General features: G+C 38.3%; 1 protein-coding gene across 5 annotated transcripts in view; it reads left to right on the top strand.

The window, feature by feature from the left end:
* Positions 1–13218, top strand: part of KLF12 (KLF transcription factor 12) — a 469330-nt gene extending 456112 nt beyond the window's left edge. For 3 of the 5 annotated variants that reach the window (XM_017889439.1, XM_017889440.1, XM_017889442.1), the window contains one exon: positions 3566–11669. In XM_017889439.1, the coding sequence (XP_017744928.1) occupies positions 3566–3747 (182 nt within the window). In that variant the 3' untranslated portion in view covers positions 3748–11669. Of the gene's footprint in view, positions 1–3565 lie in introns of all 5 variants that reach the window. The other 2 variants (XM_017889438.1, XM_017889443.1) reach the window with 2 other exon arrangements.
* Positions 13219–20090: the final 6872 nt, after the last annotated feature.

The following is a 20090-nucleotide window of genomic DNA, read 5'->3' as shown; positions in this document are numbered from 1 at the left end:
GTTTTTTTATTTTTATTTTTTTTAGAGATTGCAGGGACGGGGGTCTCACTGTATTGCCCAGGATGGTCTCGAACTCTTGGCCTCAAGTGGGATCTTCCTGCCTCAGCTTCCCAAGTAGCTGGGATTATAGGCCTGAGCCACTGTCCTCAGTGGGTGAGTCTTTTAAGAGGGTCACTCATTTCCTGTTGCCCAGAAATCAATTTGAAGTTTTTGAAATATCATGTGTGTTTATTACTGAGAGGACTGTTAGAGTTTGAATCAGGGATCCTAATTTGAGATTAAGTGATTGAACTGTAACTAAAACATTCCCTCACCCACCCATTTCAAACTCCCAATGTGTAATATATAACCCCAGTTCAACAAGCTAACATATTCATGAAGCTTACCAAAAGCAGAGATGGCCATCTCTTATAATCAGGGGTTGGCAAACCCTTTCCGTAGAGGACTGGATAGTAAAGGTCTTAGGCATTGAAGGCCGTACATTATATGTTGCAACTACTCAACTCTTCCATCTCTAGAAAACAGCCAGAATGTTGTGTAAATAAATTAATGTGGCTGTGCTCCGATAAAAACTTATTTATGGACACTAAAATTTAAATTGTATATAATTTTTATGCATAAAATATTCCAATTGTTTTTTCAACCTTTAAAATTGTAAAAGTGCAGACCACAGCTTACTAACCCCTGCTCTAGATTTTCAAGCGGAAAGGACATAACTACCATTATTAAATAGCCAACATGAAAATAAAAGTGTGACTGGTATCATTTTAAGGAAAAAATTAGAGAATTTTAAGTGACTAAATTGGAAGTACAAAAAAAGCTAGACAGTACCTGAGGTATAAATCGTCTCTACCTTGGTACCAGCCTCTCACATCCTTGTTAAGATGAGCCTGGAAGTTCTTGTCTACCTCTCCTCCCCAGGTGCACCCCTGTTACAGAGCCCCTTCCTCCACTATCTGGAATGTCCAGGGCAGGATCCAGCAGCTTATCTTTTCTTTTCTTTCCCCCTCCCCTCCTCCTTCCCCTTCCCCTTTCCTTTCTCATTTCTCTCTTTTCTCTCTTTCTTTCTTTCGGGGTTGTACTCTGCCACCCAGACTGGAGGGCAGTAACACAGTCATAGCTCACTGTGGCCTGGACTCAAGCAATTCTTCTGCCTCAGCCTCCCCAGTGGCTAGAACTACAGGTACATGCCACTGAACCTGACTTATTAAAAAAAATAATAAATTTCTGGAGAGACAGGATGTCACTTTGTTGCCCAGGCTGATCTTGAACTCCTGGCCTGAAGTGATTCTCCCACCTCGGCCTCCCAAAGTGCTGGGATTACTGCTGTAAGCAACTACACCCAGCCAGTTTATCTAATCCCATGTGCCACTTCCTGACCCAGAGAGAAACACATCCTCCTACTACACAACTGAGCAGTGCTCATCTCCAGTGAAGATGAAATTTTATTGTTTTCTTTTTAGGCCTTCCACTCTCTCTAGCTGGTTCCATAGCAACACAGGAAATAGCTAAGAAATGGCTGTCAGTGACCAACATCGAACTAGCTCAGCTCAGTGTACCAAAGATGGATGTATTTTTGAAAAGATGAATTATATCAAGCTCAGCTTATTAGAATCCATGCTCATAGTATAAATTTCAAAAACATGTAGACATGACATGTAACACATAAAGGCATGTAGGTAATAATATATACTACATAGTAGACCTCAATCTTTTTAAGTTAGGAGTTTTGCTGATTTTTGTTTAATTTCTGTCAAACTTTGGTCAGTACACATATGCAAATACAGTTTTGTCTCCATGGGACAACCACAGTGAATCAGAAGTTGAGGTTTGGTGTCAATCCAGGCAGTAGGCTTTTTCTTAAAAGGAGCCCTTTCAGAAAAACCTAGAGCAACCTGGGGCCACAATTAGTGCATCAGTATTTCTAGATTTAACAGGCCTGAACTATTCACTGTCTTCTGAAAGGGCTGCTTGATCCTGTAAGAATCCACATAGACAGCATTGATTTAACAGTTGAATGAAAAATGTTGGGTCCAGCTTGGTCTAGTTTTCCCACGTAGGCATTACCTGCACATCTCATTTACAAGGTCCTATAGTTTCCTGTATATGTTCCTATGTGTGTGTATTTGTGTGTGTGTGTGTGTGTTGCAGTTTTATTAACACATTCAAGTACTTGCTTGGCAGCTATTCTAGGCTCCAGCGATACTGAAATAGTAGAGGCAGAGTAGTCCCAGATCTTCAAGTATTCGGAAACTGGTAGAGAAGGACATCTAAATGAAATCTTTATGGTATATTGTGATAGGTGATGTCATAGAAATAGGAAGTGAATAATTTGGGAGTACCTAAGAAAGTGACACTAACTCTATCTGAGGATGTGACAACATTTAGATGGGGTAAGAATTATCCATTCCACTGTAAAATAGTGAAAAGCGCTGGATTGAGAGCCATGCAATCTTTTTACTGACTTTGAGTAATGTTACTACCTTAAGCCTCAGTTTTCTCATCTGTAAAGTGGTGTCAACAATACTCACTTTGTAGCTTCATGCATGGGGAACAGCAGATAGCTCCCTTCCCTATCTTAGACTCTTCACCAGAGGCCATGTATGGCCAAGAAGCACATTGTAGACAGTTGGGTGTAAGGGGCAGAAGAGATCAGTTTTTGTGGGGTCGCATGGGGACAGGCCTCCCATTCTGAATGAGAGCCAGGAAAACAGCACACCTGGGTCAACTATTGTCCCACTCCCACTGGGAGCTCATTTGGACAATGGCTAGTGTATCTTTTCCCAGCACAGCCTTGGCATATTTTACTGTCCTTACAAGTTGACTGAGGTACCCGGTCAAATTACATACTTCTTCAGACAGCTTTTCTCTGTGAATTTTAGCTCTAGGACCAACGTGATGATTTCTCAGGGCTTACCCTGATTCTTAAGTCCTGAAAACTGTATTTAAACTTTACTCTATTAAGGCGTCCGGGATTTTCCCCCAAAGAACAAGCAAAAAGTAGGTGTCTATGAACAATATGTACTTAATACCTGATATCTGGGGGTAGTAGAGTACATTATTGTTCAGTAAAATTTTATGTATATTCTTGGACATTGTGTTTTAAAATAGCCTTAAGCCATCTGAGTGATGTACAGTTGTTGAAGGGAAGGGTGGTGGGGGGGGTGTTGAAACAAAGCATAACTGATTGACCATAAGAATTCTTTGTGACTTTCAGCCTTAAAATCAAATCAAACTGGGTAAAGCTTTAATGATTTCTTTTTAGTCTACTAGTGGTGATATATCCAGTGGCAGTTAATCCATGCCTTTTGATATGTTGATGGCAAAGTCATAAAGGAGGACACCAGTGTTAACTAGCTTGCCAGGTGTCACAGCAGGCAAGACGAGATTGACACCCTCACCTGTCTGACCCAGACCGCCAGTGGGATGGTAAGGTTTCCGACAAAGATTTACCACCTGAAAACTTCATTGAGAACACAAGTTTCCCAAAATAGAGTACCGGCCTGGTTGTTACGGTAAAGGGATGGATGGAGCACCAAAGCTTGTGTTCCTTTGTTTCTTGCAGGAGAGAAACCCTACAAGTGTACCTGGGAGGGCTGCACCTGGAAGTTCGCTCGTTCGGATGAACTGACAAGGCATTACCGCAAACACACGGGAGTGAAGCCATTCAAGTGCGCGGACTGTGATCGCAGCTTTTCCCGGTCAGATCATTTGGCCCTGCACCGCCGGAGGCATATGCTGGTGTGAGGAATGCTACCTGTCCAGCTGAGCGTAAGAGCTGGATCTCTTAGCGGCACCCAATTCAGCAGGGCTGAATCCCCTTCACAGTGTTAACACAAAAGGGCATCACCATCCCACGATGTCTGAAACCAGAGGAGGAAAAAGAAGGCACACTTCTTTTGGTCTGAAGGTAACCCCCATCCTGACTACACGAGAACCGTCTTTACGCGGGCCTGGGAGCTCAGTGACATAAATGTTGAAGAGACAGGCATTGTTTTCCGTGCTGTGTCCTCTGCCATTTAAAGATGTTTGTAGCTTATACATTTTCTGAGCTGTCAGACATTTTGTTATTGATACCTTAAAGGTCACCTACCACAAATTGATGGCTAGAGCAAGACCTTTTAAATTTGGATGAATCTCCCATCATCCCACCCCTTAACCCCGTTTTACAGAAATTTTAGTTACGATCTGAGTAAGCTAGAACACACATCCAATCTGTTACCAGCAAGCAGCATGAAAGTAGAAACGAAGAAGCAGATGGAGAGGTCCCATTACCTGCAAAGAAAGGGCACTCAGGCAGCCCTTTGCAATCGCGATGGCGGCCACTAGATATCACTCGCAACTTGTCATTCTGCCATGCCCTGAAGAAAACCAACATTGAATCTTTCATTTGTTTGTCGTTGATTGTTTTTGTTCTGTTTTGATTCTGTTTTGTTCATCTGTTCGAGCAGAGGGGCAGTTGAAGTCTCGTCCTAGTCTCTGCCCTGGCATGGACTGGCACAGAGGTGTTCTGTAGTTGAATAGGAAGAGCCTGTCTAAAAAACTACTGCCCCACTTCAAATTGCAGTGTTCTGTCACCTAGGCATCATCCTTCCTGCCCCTAGTATTTGATTACAAGGAACCAGGGGGAAAAAAACTTTCTTAGACACACTGGCACCAAGGTAAGAGGTGGGGCTGCCCAGGCAAAGTCAGTGAACATGAAAAATCAGACAAAGCAGAGATGGAAATAATGCGCCTCTTGAGGAGAAAAGCAATAATGAATAAAAGGACTTTCCTACAATAACTTCACTGAGGACTCACGTTACCAATTTTCATACTTACTAAAGGGATTGTAAAAAACACCCCAGCATTTTAGATGTCTTGGTTCCATTTACAGCACTGAGGTAATCTTTCTGCTGTTTGTTGTCCAGCTTGGTTGAGTACCACAATTAAAGATTATGCTCCCCTTTTCTTGTTTGAAAACAGTTATTTGGTGACTAGAAAGGCAAGGGAGGCATAGCCGGGAATTAACTCTTGAGTTAATGGATCAGTTCTCCTTGGAACTGAATCAGTGGACAGAGAATGCTTCCCATAGAAAGCTCGACATGGTGCTAGTTTCCTGTCTTGGAGAGCCAAGGATAAGTGACTCTCCAATAGGTTCTTCTATACAGATTTCATTTTCTAAACTGTATCAGGACCCAGGTGTCCTGCATTGGCATCTGCAGGGATATTGAACCCACTCATCCTGTGCAGAGGATGAGAGGAAGGTGTTAGTTCCATCAGCCCCTAAAATTATGAACCTTTTTGCAACTAGCAAAATATACAGTAAACAAGCAATACATCACCAACAAGCATTCTTTCAGAAAAATGACCATATTGTGTCCCCACTACAAGCTGGGCTTTTTTCCAGCTTTCTGTGGCTGAGGGGCTTGGTGAGATTTTTGTTGTTGTTATTGTTGTTGTTGCTAGAATTTTTTATAGCTTAGATATAAAAGGTCTCCAACAAAGACCTTTGCAATATATTTTAATTACAAACACTTGATTTTGGGAATTGCACATATTAACCTCACAATATTACTAGCTCATTTTTAAATGTCTGGACATTCTGAAATAATTTCCGGTTACAGAATTATCCTTTTTAGGATCATCTTCTAATTCAGATAATCTTATTCTGATGAAGCGAGAACTATGAACATTGAAACAAGGACAATTTGTGTTGGGTGGTATTCAAAGGAATTTTTTAAAACATTAAGCAACAGTGTAATGATTTTCAGGTCAAATTATGGCTTCACAAATATGTGCTCTATATTGTCTGCCAGGTCTCAAAAATTCATCAGGCAATTTCCCTCCAACAAGGGCTGCAGTTCTAGTGATAAATAGCATCTTGAGCTACACAATCTACTACTCATCAACCAGTGGGTTTTTTACCACCTGGATAGTTTTTTTTGTACTATATGCAACTCCTACTTCACATTGCCTGTGACCATTCAGAATAGAAAAAGGTCTCTTGATGCATGCCAGCGTTGGTTACTAGTCAGTGACAGAGAACACAGAGAGGGACAAACACAGCCATGAATCCCCTGGCACTAGTACCAGCACCTAGTTGGCAAGTAGTCGGTGCATCCCTCAAGTGAAGTGTAGATTTGCATTTGGTCCTGCTTGCTCTCATAAAAAGAGCCAGTTCTTTTCTCTGCTGAAAGATGTCTTGAGACTATTACAGGTAGACTTGGCTTTGTTAGAATTCATAAAACTGACAGGCAGGGGAAGCTTCCTGAGTGACAGCTTGGTTTAAATTTAGCACAGAACTAAATGAGTTGCACTTTTCTAATAACATAGGATGGATTTGGGGAAGGGAACATTTTTCCTTATCCTCTGAAAGTGGAAACCAGACTGAGATGGTAAGTTAACTGATAAAAACTGTCAGCATTCCATCATTTTCACCTTTTGACATATCAGTACTTCTAAGAAGGGATCTAAGCACAATTAAGTGAATGAGTCCCTGGTCTAGCCTCAGGAACTGAAACTTCTTTGGGGCTTGTCTTGAGACATGGCAAATTCTCTAAAGGTATTTCCCCATGGAAAGGAAAAAGTGGTTTGGGACAGAAAGAAATGGAATGTCTTCAGTCATGGAAAAGCCTCCATTTCATCTCATGTCCATTTCTAGCCTCTTTCAAAAAGCACAGTGCATCATGAGCAACAGAAAAGCAGTAGAATCCTAAAGGACTTATCAGTTGTTCCATAACTAGAAGCATTCTTTGATTTTAAATTTGAAGCTGTTCAGTTTGCAGCTGGGGATATGTGCACGGTTGGGAACTTATACACATAGAGCCGTTAACAGCTTAAGCAGCTGCAGTAGACCTGATTTTCTGTTTGTAGGATAGGGATTGATTTCAAGGGAGTTACATTATTTGAAAAGTTATGACGTTCAGCCTTTGAGGTTTTAAGAATCCCTTTTTCTGCTCTGATCTTAAGTTGTTTGGAGAAAGATTCATGCTTCTGCATCCACCTCTGCCCTCATTCTGTCAATTGCGTGTGGACTCTGAGAAGCCTGCTTGATAACTTGTCTTAAGTTCTATTAAGGCAGTTAGACTGAGATTTCTAATGACTTTACCATAAAGATTATACTTCTGCCTGGCATCATTTCTCCAAAACACTATAGGACATTTGTTTTCAAAAGCAGTTGAGTAACAGCAACATAAATCACACTTTTTTAAAAAAAAATGAGCACTTTTCATTCACTTGAAAGCTTAAGTGGGCAAAAGGAAGATGATTGTCAGGGGAAGAACTTACAAAATGCTACAGTGTTTACAAATGCCAGTTCCAGGTGATTAAAAAGGCCATTTTCATTATGGTTCAAATTTGGAATAGTTTATGCAAAGATTGCGTTCATTTTTTACAATTCTTTTTAACTTTAAATTGCCATTTGTGTTTTAAACATAATTCTGCACTTTGAAATCAGTTCATTAGAATGATAACATTTATATGGATAAAGATGCAGTATTCCTTATTCTGTACTTGATTTATTATACTTACCAAAGCTGCAACTGAATAAATCTGGTGAGGTGAGGCCTTCAAATGTATTAATACGCCTTTGTTATGTTGTTATGACTGCTTAGAAATGTAGCCATGATGTTGTTCTAATGGTGTCTTAACATTTATAGTGAGGACTGACAGAAATTAAGCAGTGTTAAGAATACCAGCATCCATGTTCCAGTCTGCGTATAAGGGACTGAATGTGAGGTAACTCTTAGGAATCATAATAGGCCCAGAAAGCCTTAATATTCATAGTTCATAATCCAGTCTCAGATTTTGCTCTTCAGTGTTGCCTGTAAACTTAGCAGGTAAATGTATTCTAGTATAAAACATCATTGACCAAATCTCTTCCTTTAGTTTTTCTGAGGTAGTGCATCCCATTAAAAATAGTCTCTTCAGTTTGTTTTGGCTTTAGTTTAGAAAGGGGTTTAGTAAGTCATGTCTTCCATATGACATTTCTACTCATCCCCACACTGCCTTCCACTTAACCTGTACAGACAGCGCCAACACATGCACATGTGTGTACACAACTGTATATGCAGCAGCCAGTGGGCTAACAAATATCAACAAAGAACTTTTTTAAAAAGAATTTGTAATAATCCATGCTGTCTAGAAATGTGAGTTACTTACCTTATTAGGAAACTGGCTTACAATACTATATATGACTCTGCCTGCATTTTATAGTTAAGAAATGTACATAAAAATTGCTATATTTTCACAGTTTCATTATAGAGTAATGTCTGTTTAGTAACCCATGTCCATTGATACTTTAAATATGCTAATTACTGAGCAATTGCAATAGAAATCCAGATTTTCATAAGAAAATGAAATAGAAGGATACTGCATCTTTAAAAAATAGAGTGAAGATATTTTACTGTATTCGTAACATATGTGATAGTGGAAAAAGTATTTTCAAACTCACAGATTTTACAGAGGTTGTAAATAGTTTGATGAAGTATGTTGGGAAAAGAGCTTCTAGTTTTCATCACAATAAAAGAAAATCTTGTTCAGATATGCCTTGTATATCTTACACACAGTGAGCAATATTGCCATGGGAACTCTGTCCAACTTTGTCAGAGCATGTTCTTTGTGTTCTGTTCAAAATAGAGTGGCCACTTGTCATGGTTTAGCCAGGATGGTTTAAAATGTAATGAAGTCATTTTAAGTTGCAGACAACTGATTCCAAACTAGTAATGTCTTTTCCTGAAAAGGACAAAGCAGCTGCACAGGATTTTGCTTGTACTAAAGAGGAGCATCTTACAATTGTTCTCTTTTCTAAGTTATCTCCCTCCTCAACAGAGTGGTTCTTGATGAAACAACCATACAGGTGTTTATTCTTGTTTTATTCCAGGGAGACTGCTTTTAGGTATTAACTACGTTGACAAGATTAAGTGCTGTGGATATGGCCACATGTTAAATGAATCTATACTTGCAATAGAAATAAGCTAATGCCCATTTTCAGAAATAAATTAAATGCTGAAAGTGCCTGTCAGTAAACATTATGACCAATGAGATATTCCTATACTTTTACACAGCAATAACTCTTAATAAGACTGGGTTTTTTCCTGCACATGTGAACGCACACACACATACACACACACAGAGAGAGTAAATACATGCACATAGTAAATCAAATCTGTTCACATGCCCACAAAAAAAGCTTTTATATCTTTCAAATATACTTAATCTTGTCTACATTAACATTTCTTAATTTGATCTTTCTAACTTGCAGAATATAAGAACACAAATCTGAACATTAAATTTATCTTCAATGAACACTATTGCATATGGTAGTTACAATTTCCAGATAAAAAGTTGACTGTCATTTGCCCCAAACTTATGAAACAGTATGTATGATTCAAAAGTTTTGCTCAGTTAAAACAACAATTTATTTAGAGCAAAAGACTGAAGGATATTTGTTTGCTTGTTCATTTTATCCAATCATACCAAACACACAAATTCATCTTTACATTTCTTCATTCCCCTTTCCCCTAATATTTCCTATTATCATCTAAGAATCATTTTGGAATGAATATTGGCAGAATCATTTCTCCCCAAAAACTCTGTTGAAGTACTACTGACACTTAGTAAACCTAGCCTTTAACCAATTTTGAAGTTAGTCCTAAAAATTACCAGATATACATTCAGAAGCTCACAGGTTTCTTTCCTGTAATTACTGTACTGCTAAAAGTGGAGTCATGGATAGAAATATGCAATGAGACTTACGTGAATAGACCATGAACCCTGGAAATTCTCCAACCCCGCCATCTCAGAGCACAAATTCACCCAAACAAGCTACTGAGGCTATCAGCAAAATTATACTCATGGAGAGTCACACATCGGGTAAGGGCAATTTTAAAAGTAGGACTGTGATTAAACATTCAGGCTTTAGACTTCCACAATGAACTCAGACCACAGGCCTCAAAAAACATCCACTGTTTTCTCCTCCCAATGTTAGAAAGAAGAAGAGGGAGAAGGAAATGTACCAGGATGAGGGGGTAAAATAACCAATTGAGTGTCAAAGGAAAAGCTGCTGGGTTCCTTAATCTCACTGAAGTCAAGTCTTCTGGCTGGGCTTCTTTCCATGTGTTGTCTGAAAAAAACTGAAGTACCGTGAAAGGTTACACATTCAGCAAACCATGAAAATAATAGCTATTCTTTATTAAACACTATGTGCCAAGCGATAGGCTAGGCAATTTTTAGATACGTTATCTCCAACCGGTACAACATTTCTACACTTTATGGATGGGAAACGAAGGCGTGGGAGGTGTGGCTGAGTTGTTTGTGGATGGAAAAAAACGGCAGAGTAGGAAAGTGAAACCGCCTCTCTGTGACCTGGAGGTCTGCCTGTGTCTTTTCCACTCCACCACACTGCACGTGGGTTTCCCAAAACCACCTTCCCAGATTCCTGACTCTCAGTAATTTTATTATGGACAACATGCATGAGTAGTCATCATATTTTTCAAGTGAAATATCGGGACATGATACAACACATGACTTAACAATGGTACTGAATATTTGAAATCAGGCCTCTCCTGGAAAGTCATGCATGAAGGATCATTATAAACAAACAATAGCAACCAGTTGTCTCCCTGAACTTGTCATTTTTCTCATAAATGTCTGGCCTGGAGCTCCAAAATCATTCAAATACTTAGTTGCATTTTAGCCTGAGTACACTTTCTCAGTTCCTCAACTCTTTGTATGCCTTTCCACCAATATAGACATTCTAGAATCTGCTTCAGGTGCATTTGAAATTTTCACCCCCATGCAACTAGTTATTAATATCAGAGCCCATTCTTGCAGTTGGTAATGGGGTGGCAATCAAACATTCAGATTATGATAAAGGAGAGATAATGAATAATTCTTTTTCAGAGTTCTCACTTAACAGCTCTGCGTTAGAATGTTTTAAATAGTCTTATAAATAATTTGTTTATACTATTGTTGTTAGTTTAATTGATTTTTATGTAAGAAGCTGTCCAACATCAGAGAAATGAAATTCCTCGCGCTTTTCTGTGTAGAACAAGGTCTCTGACAGTATTGATTCATGGAAGTACTAATGGACTTAGAAAACATTAAGAGAATGTCATTTCTCATAGTGTTTCTGTTCTGAAAATGAATCTCCTGAATTACGATCTTTCTCCCTGTTACTTGGCTGGGGAAAGAGATAAAAGTTGTATAAACAAATTCTCTTCCATGCTCAGAGCAAGTGTTCCATGTGCACAACCTGCTGCAGACTGGGGCTCTTCTCAGTTAATTGGGTTTCACAAGCAATAATTTCTCCACAACAAAAACCACAACTTGAAGTGAATTGAAAAGAGATGAATAGTGGAAACAGTTGCCTCAGTACTTTTTCTTTCTGGATTTCATCTCTAGAAATTTGAAGTGTTTAAGACAAGAGTCCACCCTTTGTGCAAGGCAAGAACCAATGAATGGACTCGTTGTATGAATTATTGCATCTTCTTCCAAAGCAGGTTCACCAAGACTTTCACAGAGATTCATTTTTGTTGAGAAGTAAGGGTCAATAGGAGGATAGAATTTGGATCCAAACCTAGTGATAAAAGTGTCCAAGCAATCAAAAAGTAAGATATTCTAGGGACATGCCAACATCTTCCCTTTCTGCTAATTTCATGCTCCAAAGATATGGCAAAAAAAAAAAATAATCATCATCATCATAGAAAATGCTTTTGCCCTACTTGTGTTCTAGTTTTCCCATGGCAGAATTTTGTAATTACATCCAGACTATAGTGTATATTTTTTTCCTCAAACTTTATTACATTGGATGGATATTGTTGAACTGGGGCACTGGTGCCTATATTCAAGGCTCTTTCCTATCAACGTGTCTGTCCACGATTTGTTGTGTTTAAAACTTCATTTTGAAAAATCACTGTCCCCCTGTGGGATAGTGACTGTATTGTTTTGTTCATGTCTTTGTGGGACACATTGCATCACATGGCAAACCAACTCTCTGTGGATGTGAGATAAGTACTTATAAAACCAGCTTGAAAACATCGTCTTATGTATTATGTCATCCTGCATCATAATGCAATTATGTGTATCATAACATGCTCATTTAAAAAAAGAGAAACCAGCAAATTCATGTTTGTCCATAGAAGAATGTACTCAGAACTTTGTGTTGTGAAATGATGAGAACAGACCACCTTTAAGATACCCACCTGCCACTTAAAATGACTTAGTTATAATTAGTAGTAGTCTAGACGTTGTTCTTGGTGTGTGGGGGTCAATTCTAACGTCATGTTCTTTTGAATAAATCTCTCAGTCATATTTGAAAAAAAAAGAAAATATCATCTTTGGCCAAATCAAGCAGGCATCTTTTTTTTTTTCCTTGACGTTTAACTCATTATACGTGGTAATTGGATCACAAGATCTTTCCGTGTAAAAATAACAAAAACATCCTTTAGTTTACAAAAGAGTTATTCTAGGCTTGAAGAGCAGCAAATTGAATAGATGGGCTGCATCTGATTTGCTTAGTGGATGTAATTTTACAAAAGACTCTTGGGTCTCTGACCCCAGAGAGTTAAGAGTGCCCAGAGGAGGTCCTACACATTAAAGGATAAAGCCCCCCAATGATGCTGGCAAGCAAATGTGTTGAGTTCTTAAATCTTTATTTGGTTTTCTGTTCAGAATTTTAATTGCAAATGAATTTATTTCTCCAGTTTATCTAAAGACCTAATTTCCCAATAGTTTCCTCTGCATTTATATACTCTGTAGTGTTTAGGCAACCCCTGTTATAAGTTTATTAATATTATGTAAGTGTTGTTCTTGTATTTATGTATAGTGTATGTATTGTAAATATACTCAGAGCTTTTTTCCTTTTACTGTAAAATGGTGATTTTTTTTGCCCTATGATAATGTAAAGGGAGACCCTCCTAATGAGATTCTCTCAGAGGATGATTATTCCAGTCTATTCTCAGAGATGTAAATGAACAAGTGTTATTGTTTTTAATGGTGTCTCAGACATATTCTGTTGGTGCATTGCTTTTCTGTATTCAACTTTCCTATGAATTGAGCTGTGAACTGAAATAGAGTTTAAACCTTTAACTGTATGCATTTGTATAATTATCTGAATGAAGGCATGAAGGTTAAATAAAGCATTTTGTATGGAACAAAACTCCCTAACTGACTCAGACGCTTTGGAAATCATAGTTATTAAACATTCTAATTAAACCTTTGTTATGAAAAGTTTTACCATTTGTGTATAGTAATTTAAAACACAGAACAAAATACAGTCTATTCTAAAAAAGCAATGTTTTTATTTCATAACACCCAGCACCTAAGGAGGGATTGCTAGCTTAATATTTTAATGAATATAAAATTAAAAGTAGTCCAGAAATGTAAAGTCGTATGAAAATGCATCTTTCAGAGTCCAGAATCGAATCCTTGGAGATTGTAATTTCTTCCCACTTTACGTATCATTTAAGTATAAAATGATTCATCTAACACCTGCTACAGTTAGCTGATTTCTGTAGATTTTTAAGAAAACTGGGTTATAAAGGCTTTTGAAAATAAGACCATTAATGAGTAGAATATCTTTAAATAATTGCTCAAATAACCACTTGAAAATCTGTTTAAGTATCTTACTAGTGTCTTTTAATCAGAGAACTACAAAAATTCCATTCTACAAAGGGAATGGTATTAAATACTACTAATAATTATATAGAATGGTGATAGATGATAGATAGCAATTTTTAAAATAATATTTGAGTACTTCCCAGATATAAGGCAATGTTCTAAGCATTCTATTTGTTCCCTTTTATTCATTGCAAAAATCCTGAGTTCTATTGTTACTAACCAAATTTTACCAATGAAAAAGTGAGGCACTGAGTGTTGGTGACTTGCCCAGTCAGTCTGGTTCCAGGATCAGTGTCCTTAGTCACTAAAAAGATATGAGTGTATTATAGAGATGGAGAAAGGATGGGAGGTGGGGAGCAGAGATTAAGGTGGAAGAGAGAATAGCAATGACTATCATAAAACATTCAACAAATACCTTTGATTATATATGTACCAATATAAATAAACCCAACAGAAATACTATCCTTCTTTTCATACCAGAGTGTAGTTTAATAACTCATACAAATCAGAGACGAAAATCGATATTGGTTCGCTTTATGACTGACTCGAACCCACTTCCAAATGAACACTGAGTTCTGTGAAATTGTTCTACTGTATTCAGGGGAACTGGAGGGAGCCATGGGGGCCACCAGGCCCACCCATTCCCACTGAAGCCTCTTTTGCCATCAGTTGGGAGGCTTAGCATAGGGTTGTGTTGAGGCTCCCCAAGCTGGCCCTGCTTTGAGCACTAGGAAAGGATCTTGTGGGAGTCATTTCCTCTCTCAGTGAGAGCCTCACCTCCTGGTGAGTTCAACACCAGCCTTACAGAATAAATCACTGTCTAGAAGATTATAAGATTCTTTGAAAAGTGAGGCCATAAGCCATTAAGTACATGTTTACTAATTTTCTTGTAAAGATTTTAGTTGTGCCATTTTAGAAATATTCAGTTAAGGCAAGGGCCAATAAAAAGTCTATCTTGTTCTACTCTCTTTTGAAATCGTAGTAATACTTGCAAGGCTAAAATGAATCCATTCATTTACTTCATTTTGGATATGACTTTGTAACCAAATGGTGAATTGGACATTAGGTTTATATATCTTTGACCTGATTTTCTGACTGTTCTTTGTAGGCCATACAAGCAGCCAAACCAGCTCTCCAGCTTTGTTTTTTATTTGTTTTTCAGCTCACCCCAGGAGGCTTTGTCATACAAATAGACCAATGAGACAGATTTCACGGACTAGATCACATGATGTTATTTTTCTCTCAGGGTAATTTATTTGTTGATATTTCCTCTACCAGGATGATTCTTGGATACTTCAATGATGGCTGGAATTACACAGGTGATAGATAATCACTATATTATGTTTTACCTTTACTCTAGCTGTTTTGCCATAGCCATGATTTCTAATCTAATGGTTTCATTGTTACTTATTCTCCCCAGTTTAAAGTCTACCAAAAAAACACATGAAATAGTTAAAAGTACAGGAACAGCGATGTACTTCAGCTTAGAATACCTTGGGGCTTTATCAGAAAAGAAAAAAATATTTCAGTGCTAGAACAAAATCATGCTCCCTAAAAAATTATTTTGGTCCCAGTGGCCATGGAGGGTTTTCATACTATATAGTGCATTGTCTTCCCACCAAAGTACGTGGTTTCCTTCAACACAATGAGCTCCTTGTGCTTTGTTCGTGTGCTGTCTGGATTTAATATATTTCTCTCCCAGCAGTGTAATAACTATAATTTACATCACTTCCTGTTTAGTCTAAATTCACCAATGAACGCCTACACAACTCATACACTTGAGTGATTGTCTATTTCTGAAATAAATTACATTTTCCTTGTACAGGAACAACTTTTACATGATCTTTTTTCTTTTATAGTTTCACCACGTTCAGAGTGTGCTTGTGTGTATGTAGTGTATGACAGAGAGAAATCCAGTTTTATGGGGACATGATGACATCAGCAGTATGTGCTAAAAAACATTTTAAAATAGGCATATAGTCATCAGAATAGCCCCCTTTTCTCTTATTGTAGCTGCAGTAAGTATTGTATTGCACAGATTGCAATCCATTATCTTGAAGAGGATTGCAAAGCACAGAAGGCCTGTGCCATGAGCTGCTGTTATACCCCGGTCCCTCAGAGCTTTCAGTCTGTACCAAAGACTCAAGTTGGTTCCAACATCTCAAGGGGGGCCTTGCCGCTGCCTCTGGCTCCTATGCCCTCTTAAACTTGGCCATGGCCAGGTCATGAGGTAGACGTGGCCCTGGAGGGTTAAACATCATTGATCATCCCTAGGGCCCTGAAAGCTTACATCAGTGTGGCCAGTGAATTCTGTTGCTGAATTATGGCCTGTGTACCCTACTTCACCTTTCCTGGCTGATTTGGAGCCATTTTTTTGTAATTTATTCAGCATAAATGAATCCAGTCATTTGAACACTGATATTGACTCTTTTGTATTATATATACCAATATTATACATTATCCAACTGAGCATTCAAATTATATTTGATATATCTAAAACATGGAGGAGATGGTTAAGAAATTACATGAAGTCTATGTATTCTATTCAACCACTCATAAATCTATGTTCTTATGGTTACTGAGGTTACCGATAGCAATTATTATGTGCATAAAATAAGGAAAACACATGTTTGAGTTATTACTCTGTGAAAATATTATACTAATTGATGTGTGGCATAAAGCTTTGTACTTAAGACATAGTCCCTCACCCAAAGTAAGTTATTGTATCCAATTAGGGTAGATAGATATATACACCATTTACCTAGTATGAACTATAAATGGATAAGCACCACCAGAACTGGCTAAAGCGTGATGGAATTTTAAGGGTACAGAGAATAGCTCTGTAACACAGGTAATCAGTCAGCCCCTGAAATACACATTGTATGTAGATATTCAGATCCCTAATATGCCCTCTAGAAGATTTCCGTGAATTTTGAGAGTGTGTGCAACACTGGAGAAAGAGAGGCAGAGGTGTTTGCGTGATCACAATCGCCTCATTCTCTTGGTTTATGGATCATTTCAAGGTGTGACGTGTGCTATCTCTGTTGTCCATGCCGTCAGCCTCTTCTTTGATTTGCACATGTGCCAACACACATGTAAATTGTATATTCAGTTTGCAAACTGCAGTTTTGTGACCCATTAATGGCAATGAAATCCATGTAGTGGGTGAAAGTGAGCATTTTCAAAAATTAAAGAATGGAATGAGATGGTGTAAGATGGGATGAAATAGAATGGAATGAAGCAGGAAGGAAGTGAAGATGAAGAAGAGCTTTTGTTTCAGTTCATTGTCCATTAGCATGCATGTGATGCATGTGACAGGGCGCAATGTAAAAAATAAACTTTGAAAGCCTCCGGTGGAGTGGTCTCTCTCCTCTCCTCCTGCCTACCTACTCCCAAGGCAAGTCCAGGTGTACTCCATCTCACATTGAGCAGATCCTCTATTGAAATGGTTAATTTTATGTGTCAAATTGGCTGGGCCACAGTGCCAAGATATTTGGTTGGACATTATTCTGGATGTGTCTGTGAAGGTGTTTTTTGGATGAGATTAACATTTAAATAGGTGAACTTTGACTAAAGCAGATGACCCGCCATAATGTGGGTGGGCCTCATCCAATCAGGTGAAGGCCTTATCAGAACAGAGTGACCTCCTTTGGGCAACAAGGAATTCTGTCAGCAGACTGCCCCTGGACTTGAACTTGCAACTCTTCCCTTAGTCTCCAGCCTGTCAGCCTACCGCATCCAATTTTGGACTTGACAAGCTTCCACAGCCACGTGAGCAAATAATCTCTCAGTATGTATGTATAAACACATATCCTATTGGTTTAATATCGCTGGAGAGCCCTGCCTAATATATCCATCTGTCCATGGTTACTGAGGCTACTGTCCATCTCCCTGACCTCATAGTCTTGCCTTCTTCTCTACATGACCCACCAAAATATTTTGCCAGACAAAAGCAGCTCCTCATAAAAACTTACAGTTTGGAATGGAGATATTAAGGTCAGCCTCATGAGGGATGTAGCACTTGAGTGTGAAGGCAGCTTCAGTTTAGGGATCAGATTAGATTATGTGTTTGGCTGCAAGTACTTCAGCTGGCTTAAACAACAAGGGAATTGATTGATTCTCATAATTGGAAGGCCAACAGTAGCACAGTCTCTTCAGGGTTGATGGGTCCAGTGGTTCCTACTCTGCATCCCTGAATTTTGTCAACCATTTTCCTCTGGCAGCTTCCTAAATTATCAGATCTCACACTTGGGTACAAGCATGAAAAAGGAAGAGAGAGAGACTTACTCCCAAAAACTCTCCCAGGAGTGGAGACAGGAAGAAAACCCGTAGCTAACCTCTCTTCTAATTTTGTTGATCCAAATTCAGAAATAAGCACATTACTAAGCCAGTCCTTGGCTAGAAAACCCTTAGACCAGGCCAGTTCCCCTGTGCCGAAAATCGGGGTCAATTTCTGAGCTCATGAGCTTCATAAGGGTGAAAAGTGGGGTCCAATGTGAGTTGGGGTTTTTGTTTTCAATTTTTTATTTTGAAAAATGAAACACCTACAGAAAAGTTCAAAAATAGGACAGTGAACGTCCCTATACCCAGCAGCTACATTCACAGTGCACTGTATATACACATTTTTGTTCACGTGCAAATTGTGGACATCTTTAGACTTCTCCCCTGAATAGTTTGATATCTGTCATCTAAAAACAATGACATTTTTCACATCAGTGTTGTGAAAATGTCTCAATAATGTCCTTTCTAGACTTTTTTTTGGGATCTAGATCCAAACAAGAATCACAGTCGTTAGCCTCCCTCCCTTTTTTCCTGTTCTCTCTGTTGATCTTTTAGTTTCTTGGTTTTTGTGTAATGGTGGCCTTTCATAATAATGACAATTTTAAATAATCCAGGCCAATTGCTTTGAAGGTATCTTTCAATTTAGATTTGTTTGTATCCTCATGCTTAGATACAGATTAAGCATTTATTTTTTAACAGGAACGCGACATGAAAGATGTGCTTTCCTTAGTGCATTGCCTCAGGAGAGACATGATACCAGTTTGTCCCATTACTGGTAGTGTCAAGTTTGATTCCCATTAAAAGTACCTTGTCCTTCTGTGTGGGTTTTGTTTTGTCCTTAAGGTTTTATTACGTCCTTCATCCAAAAAGACTGTGGAAGTTGCGTTGTTTGTTTGTTTTCTGTTTTTTGTTTTCTTTTTAAGATAAATATAGGGCCAGGCTTGGTGGCTCACACCTGTAACCCCAGCACTTTGGGAGGCTGAGGCAAGAGAACTGCTTAAGACCAAGAGTTCAAGACCAGCCTGAGAAATATAGCAAGACCCTGTCTCCACAAAAAAATTTAAAATTAGCTGGGCGTGGTGGCACATGACTGTAGTCCCAGCTATTCAGAAGACTGAGCTGGGAGAATCACTTGAGCCCAAGGGTTTGAAGCTTCAGTGAGCTATGATGGTGCCACTGCACTCCAGCGTGGGTGACAAAGCAAGACCTATCTCTTTAAAAAGTGAAAAAAATAATAATAATAAGAGGCCAGACATGGTGACTCATGCCTGTAATCCCAGCACTTTGGGAAGCTCATGCCTGTAATCCCAGAACTCCAGCCTGGGCAACAGAGCAAGACTGTCTCAAGAAAATAGAAAAAAGAAAAAAGATAAATACATAATTACTGAAGTAAAACATCCAAAGCCTAGTTCTTCCTTAACCTTTTACTTCAACTTACAAATATTATTATATTTACAAATCTAGCAAATATAATATTAGTTTATAAGAGTTCATAACAATTAGATTCCCATCAACATTAAAAACTGAATTAGTAAATATCTATTTGCTTTCTCTTTTAAGAAGTTTAACAAATTAACAACAAGCAGCCCCAGTAATTAAATCATTTTATAAATCTATTAAATTTTAAATATGGTGATTCTTAAATTCTCCTAAATGTTCCAGTTTTCCATGTATATTTTGTAAGATTTCAACCTAAAATGTTAAAAATGTAAATCATTGCTTAATTATGTATTTTAAATTAAATTCACAAGATTAGCTTCTAACAGGCCAAGTGCTCTTAGTTATTACAAGTGTATAAAGTATCTGCATAAATTTCTCACACAAATATTAACCCTATGATTTTTATTCACAAATATTTCTGTATTTAATTAGAAGTAGTCCTGTGATTAAAGGAAACAATTATGAAATTTCATGTAGGAGTTACTTTCTCAGGTGGTTGAAGTTGTATAATATCAGAGTTCTCAATTGAGACACTAATTTAATGAAGTGAGTAGAATCCCATACTGCTTCTAAACATCCTGCAATGCCCAAGACAGTCCCCCACCACAAAGAATTCCTCTGCCCAAAGTGTCAATAGTGCCAAGGTTAAGAAATCCTGGTCCCAGGTCCTGTCAAAGACATTAGGTTCCCATAAGCAACCAACAGTGTCCACTTTGATCTGGAGAAACAGCAGAATAAGCCATGAAAAAAGAATGAATGGATGACCA

This window comes from Rhinopithecus bieti, unplaced genomic scaffold (assembly GCF_001698545.2).
Source record: "Rhinopithecus bieti isolate Rb0 unplaced genomic scaffold, ASM169854v2 scaffold_17962, whole genome shotgun sequence".
NCBI classification, from domain to species: domain Eukaryota; kingdom Metazoa; phylum Chordata; class Mammalia; order Primates; family Cercopithecidae; genus Rhinopithecus; species Rhinopithecus bieti.
This window is presented reverse-complemented; position numbering and strand designations above follow the sequence as displayed.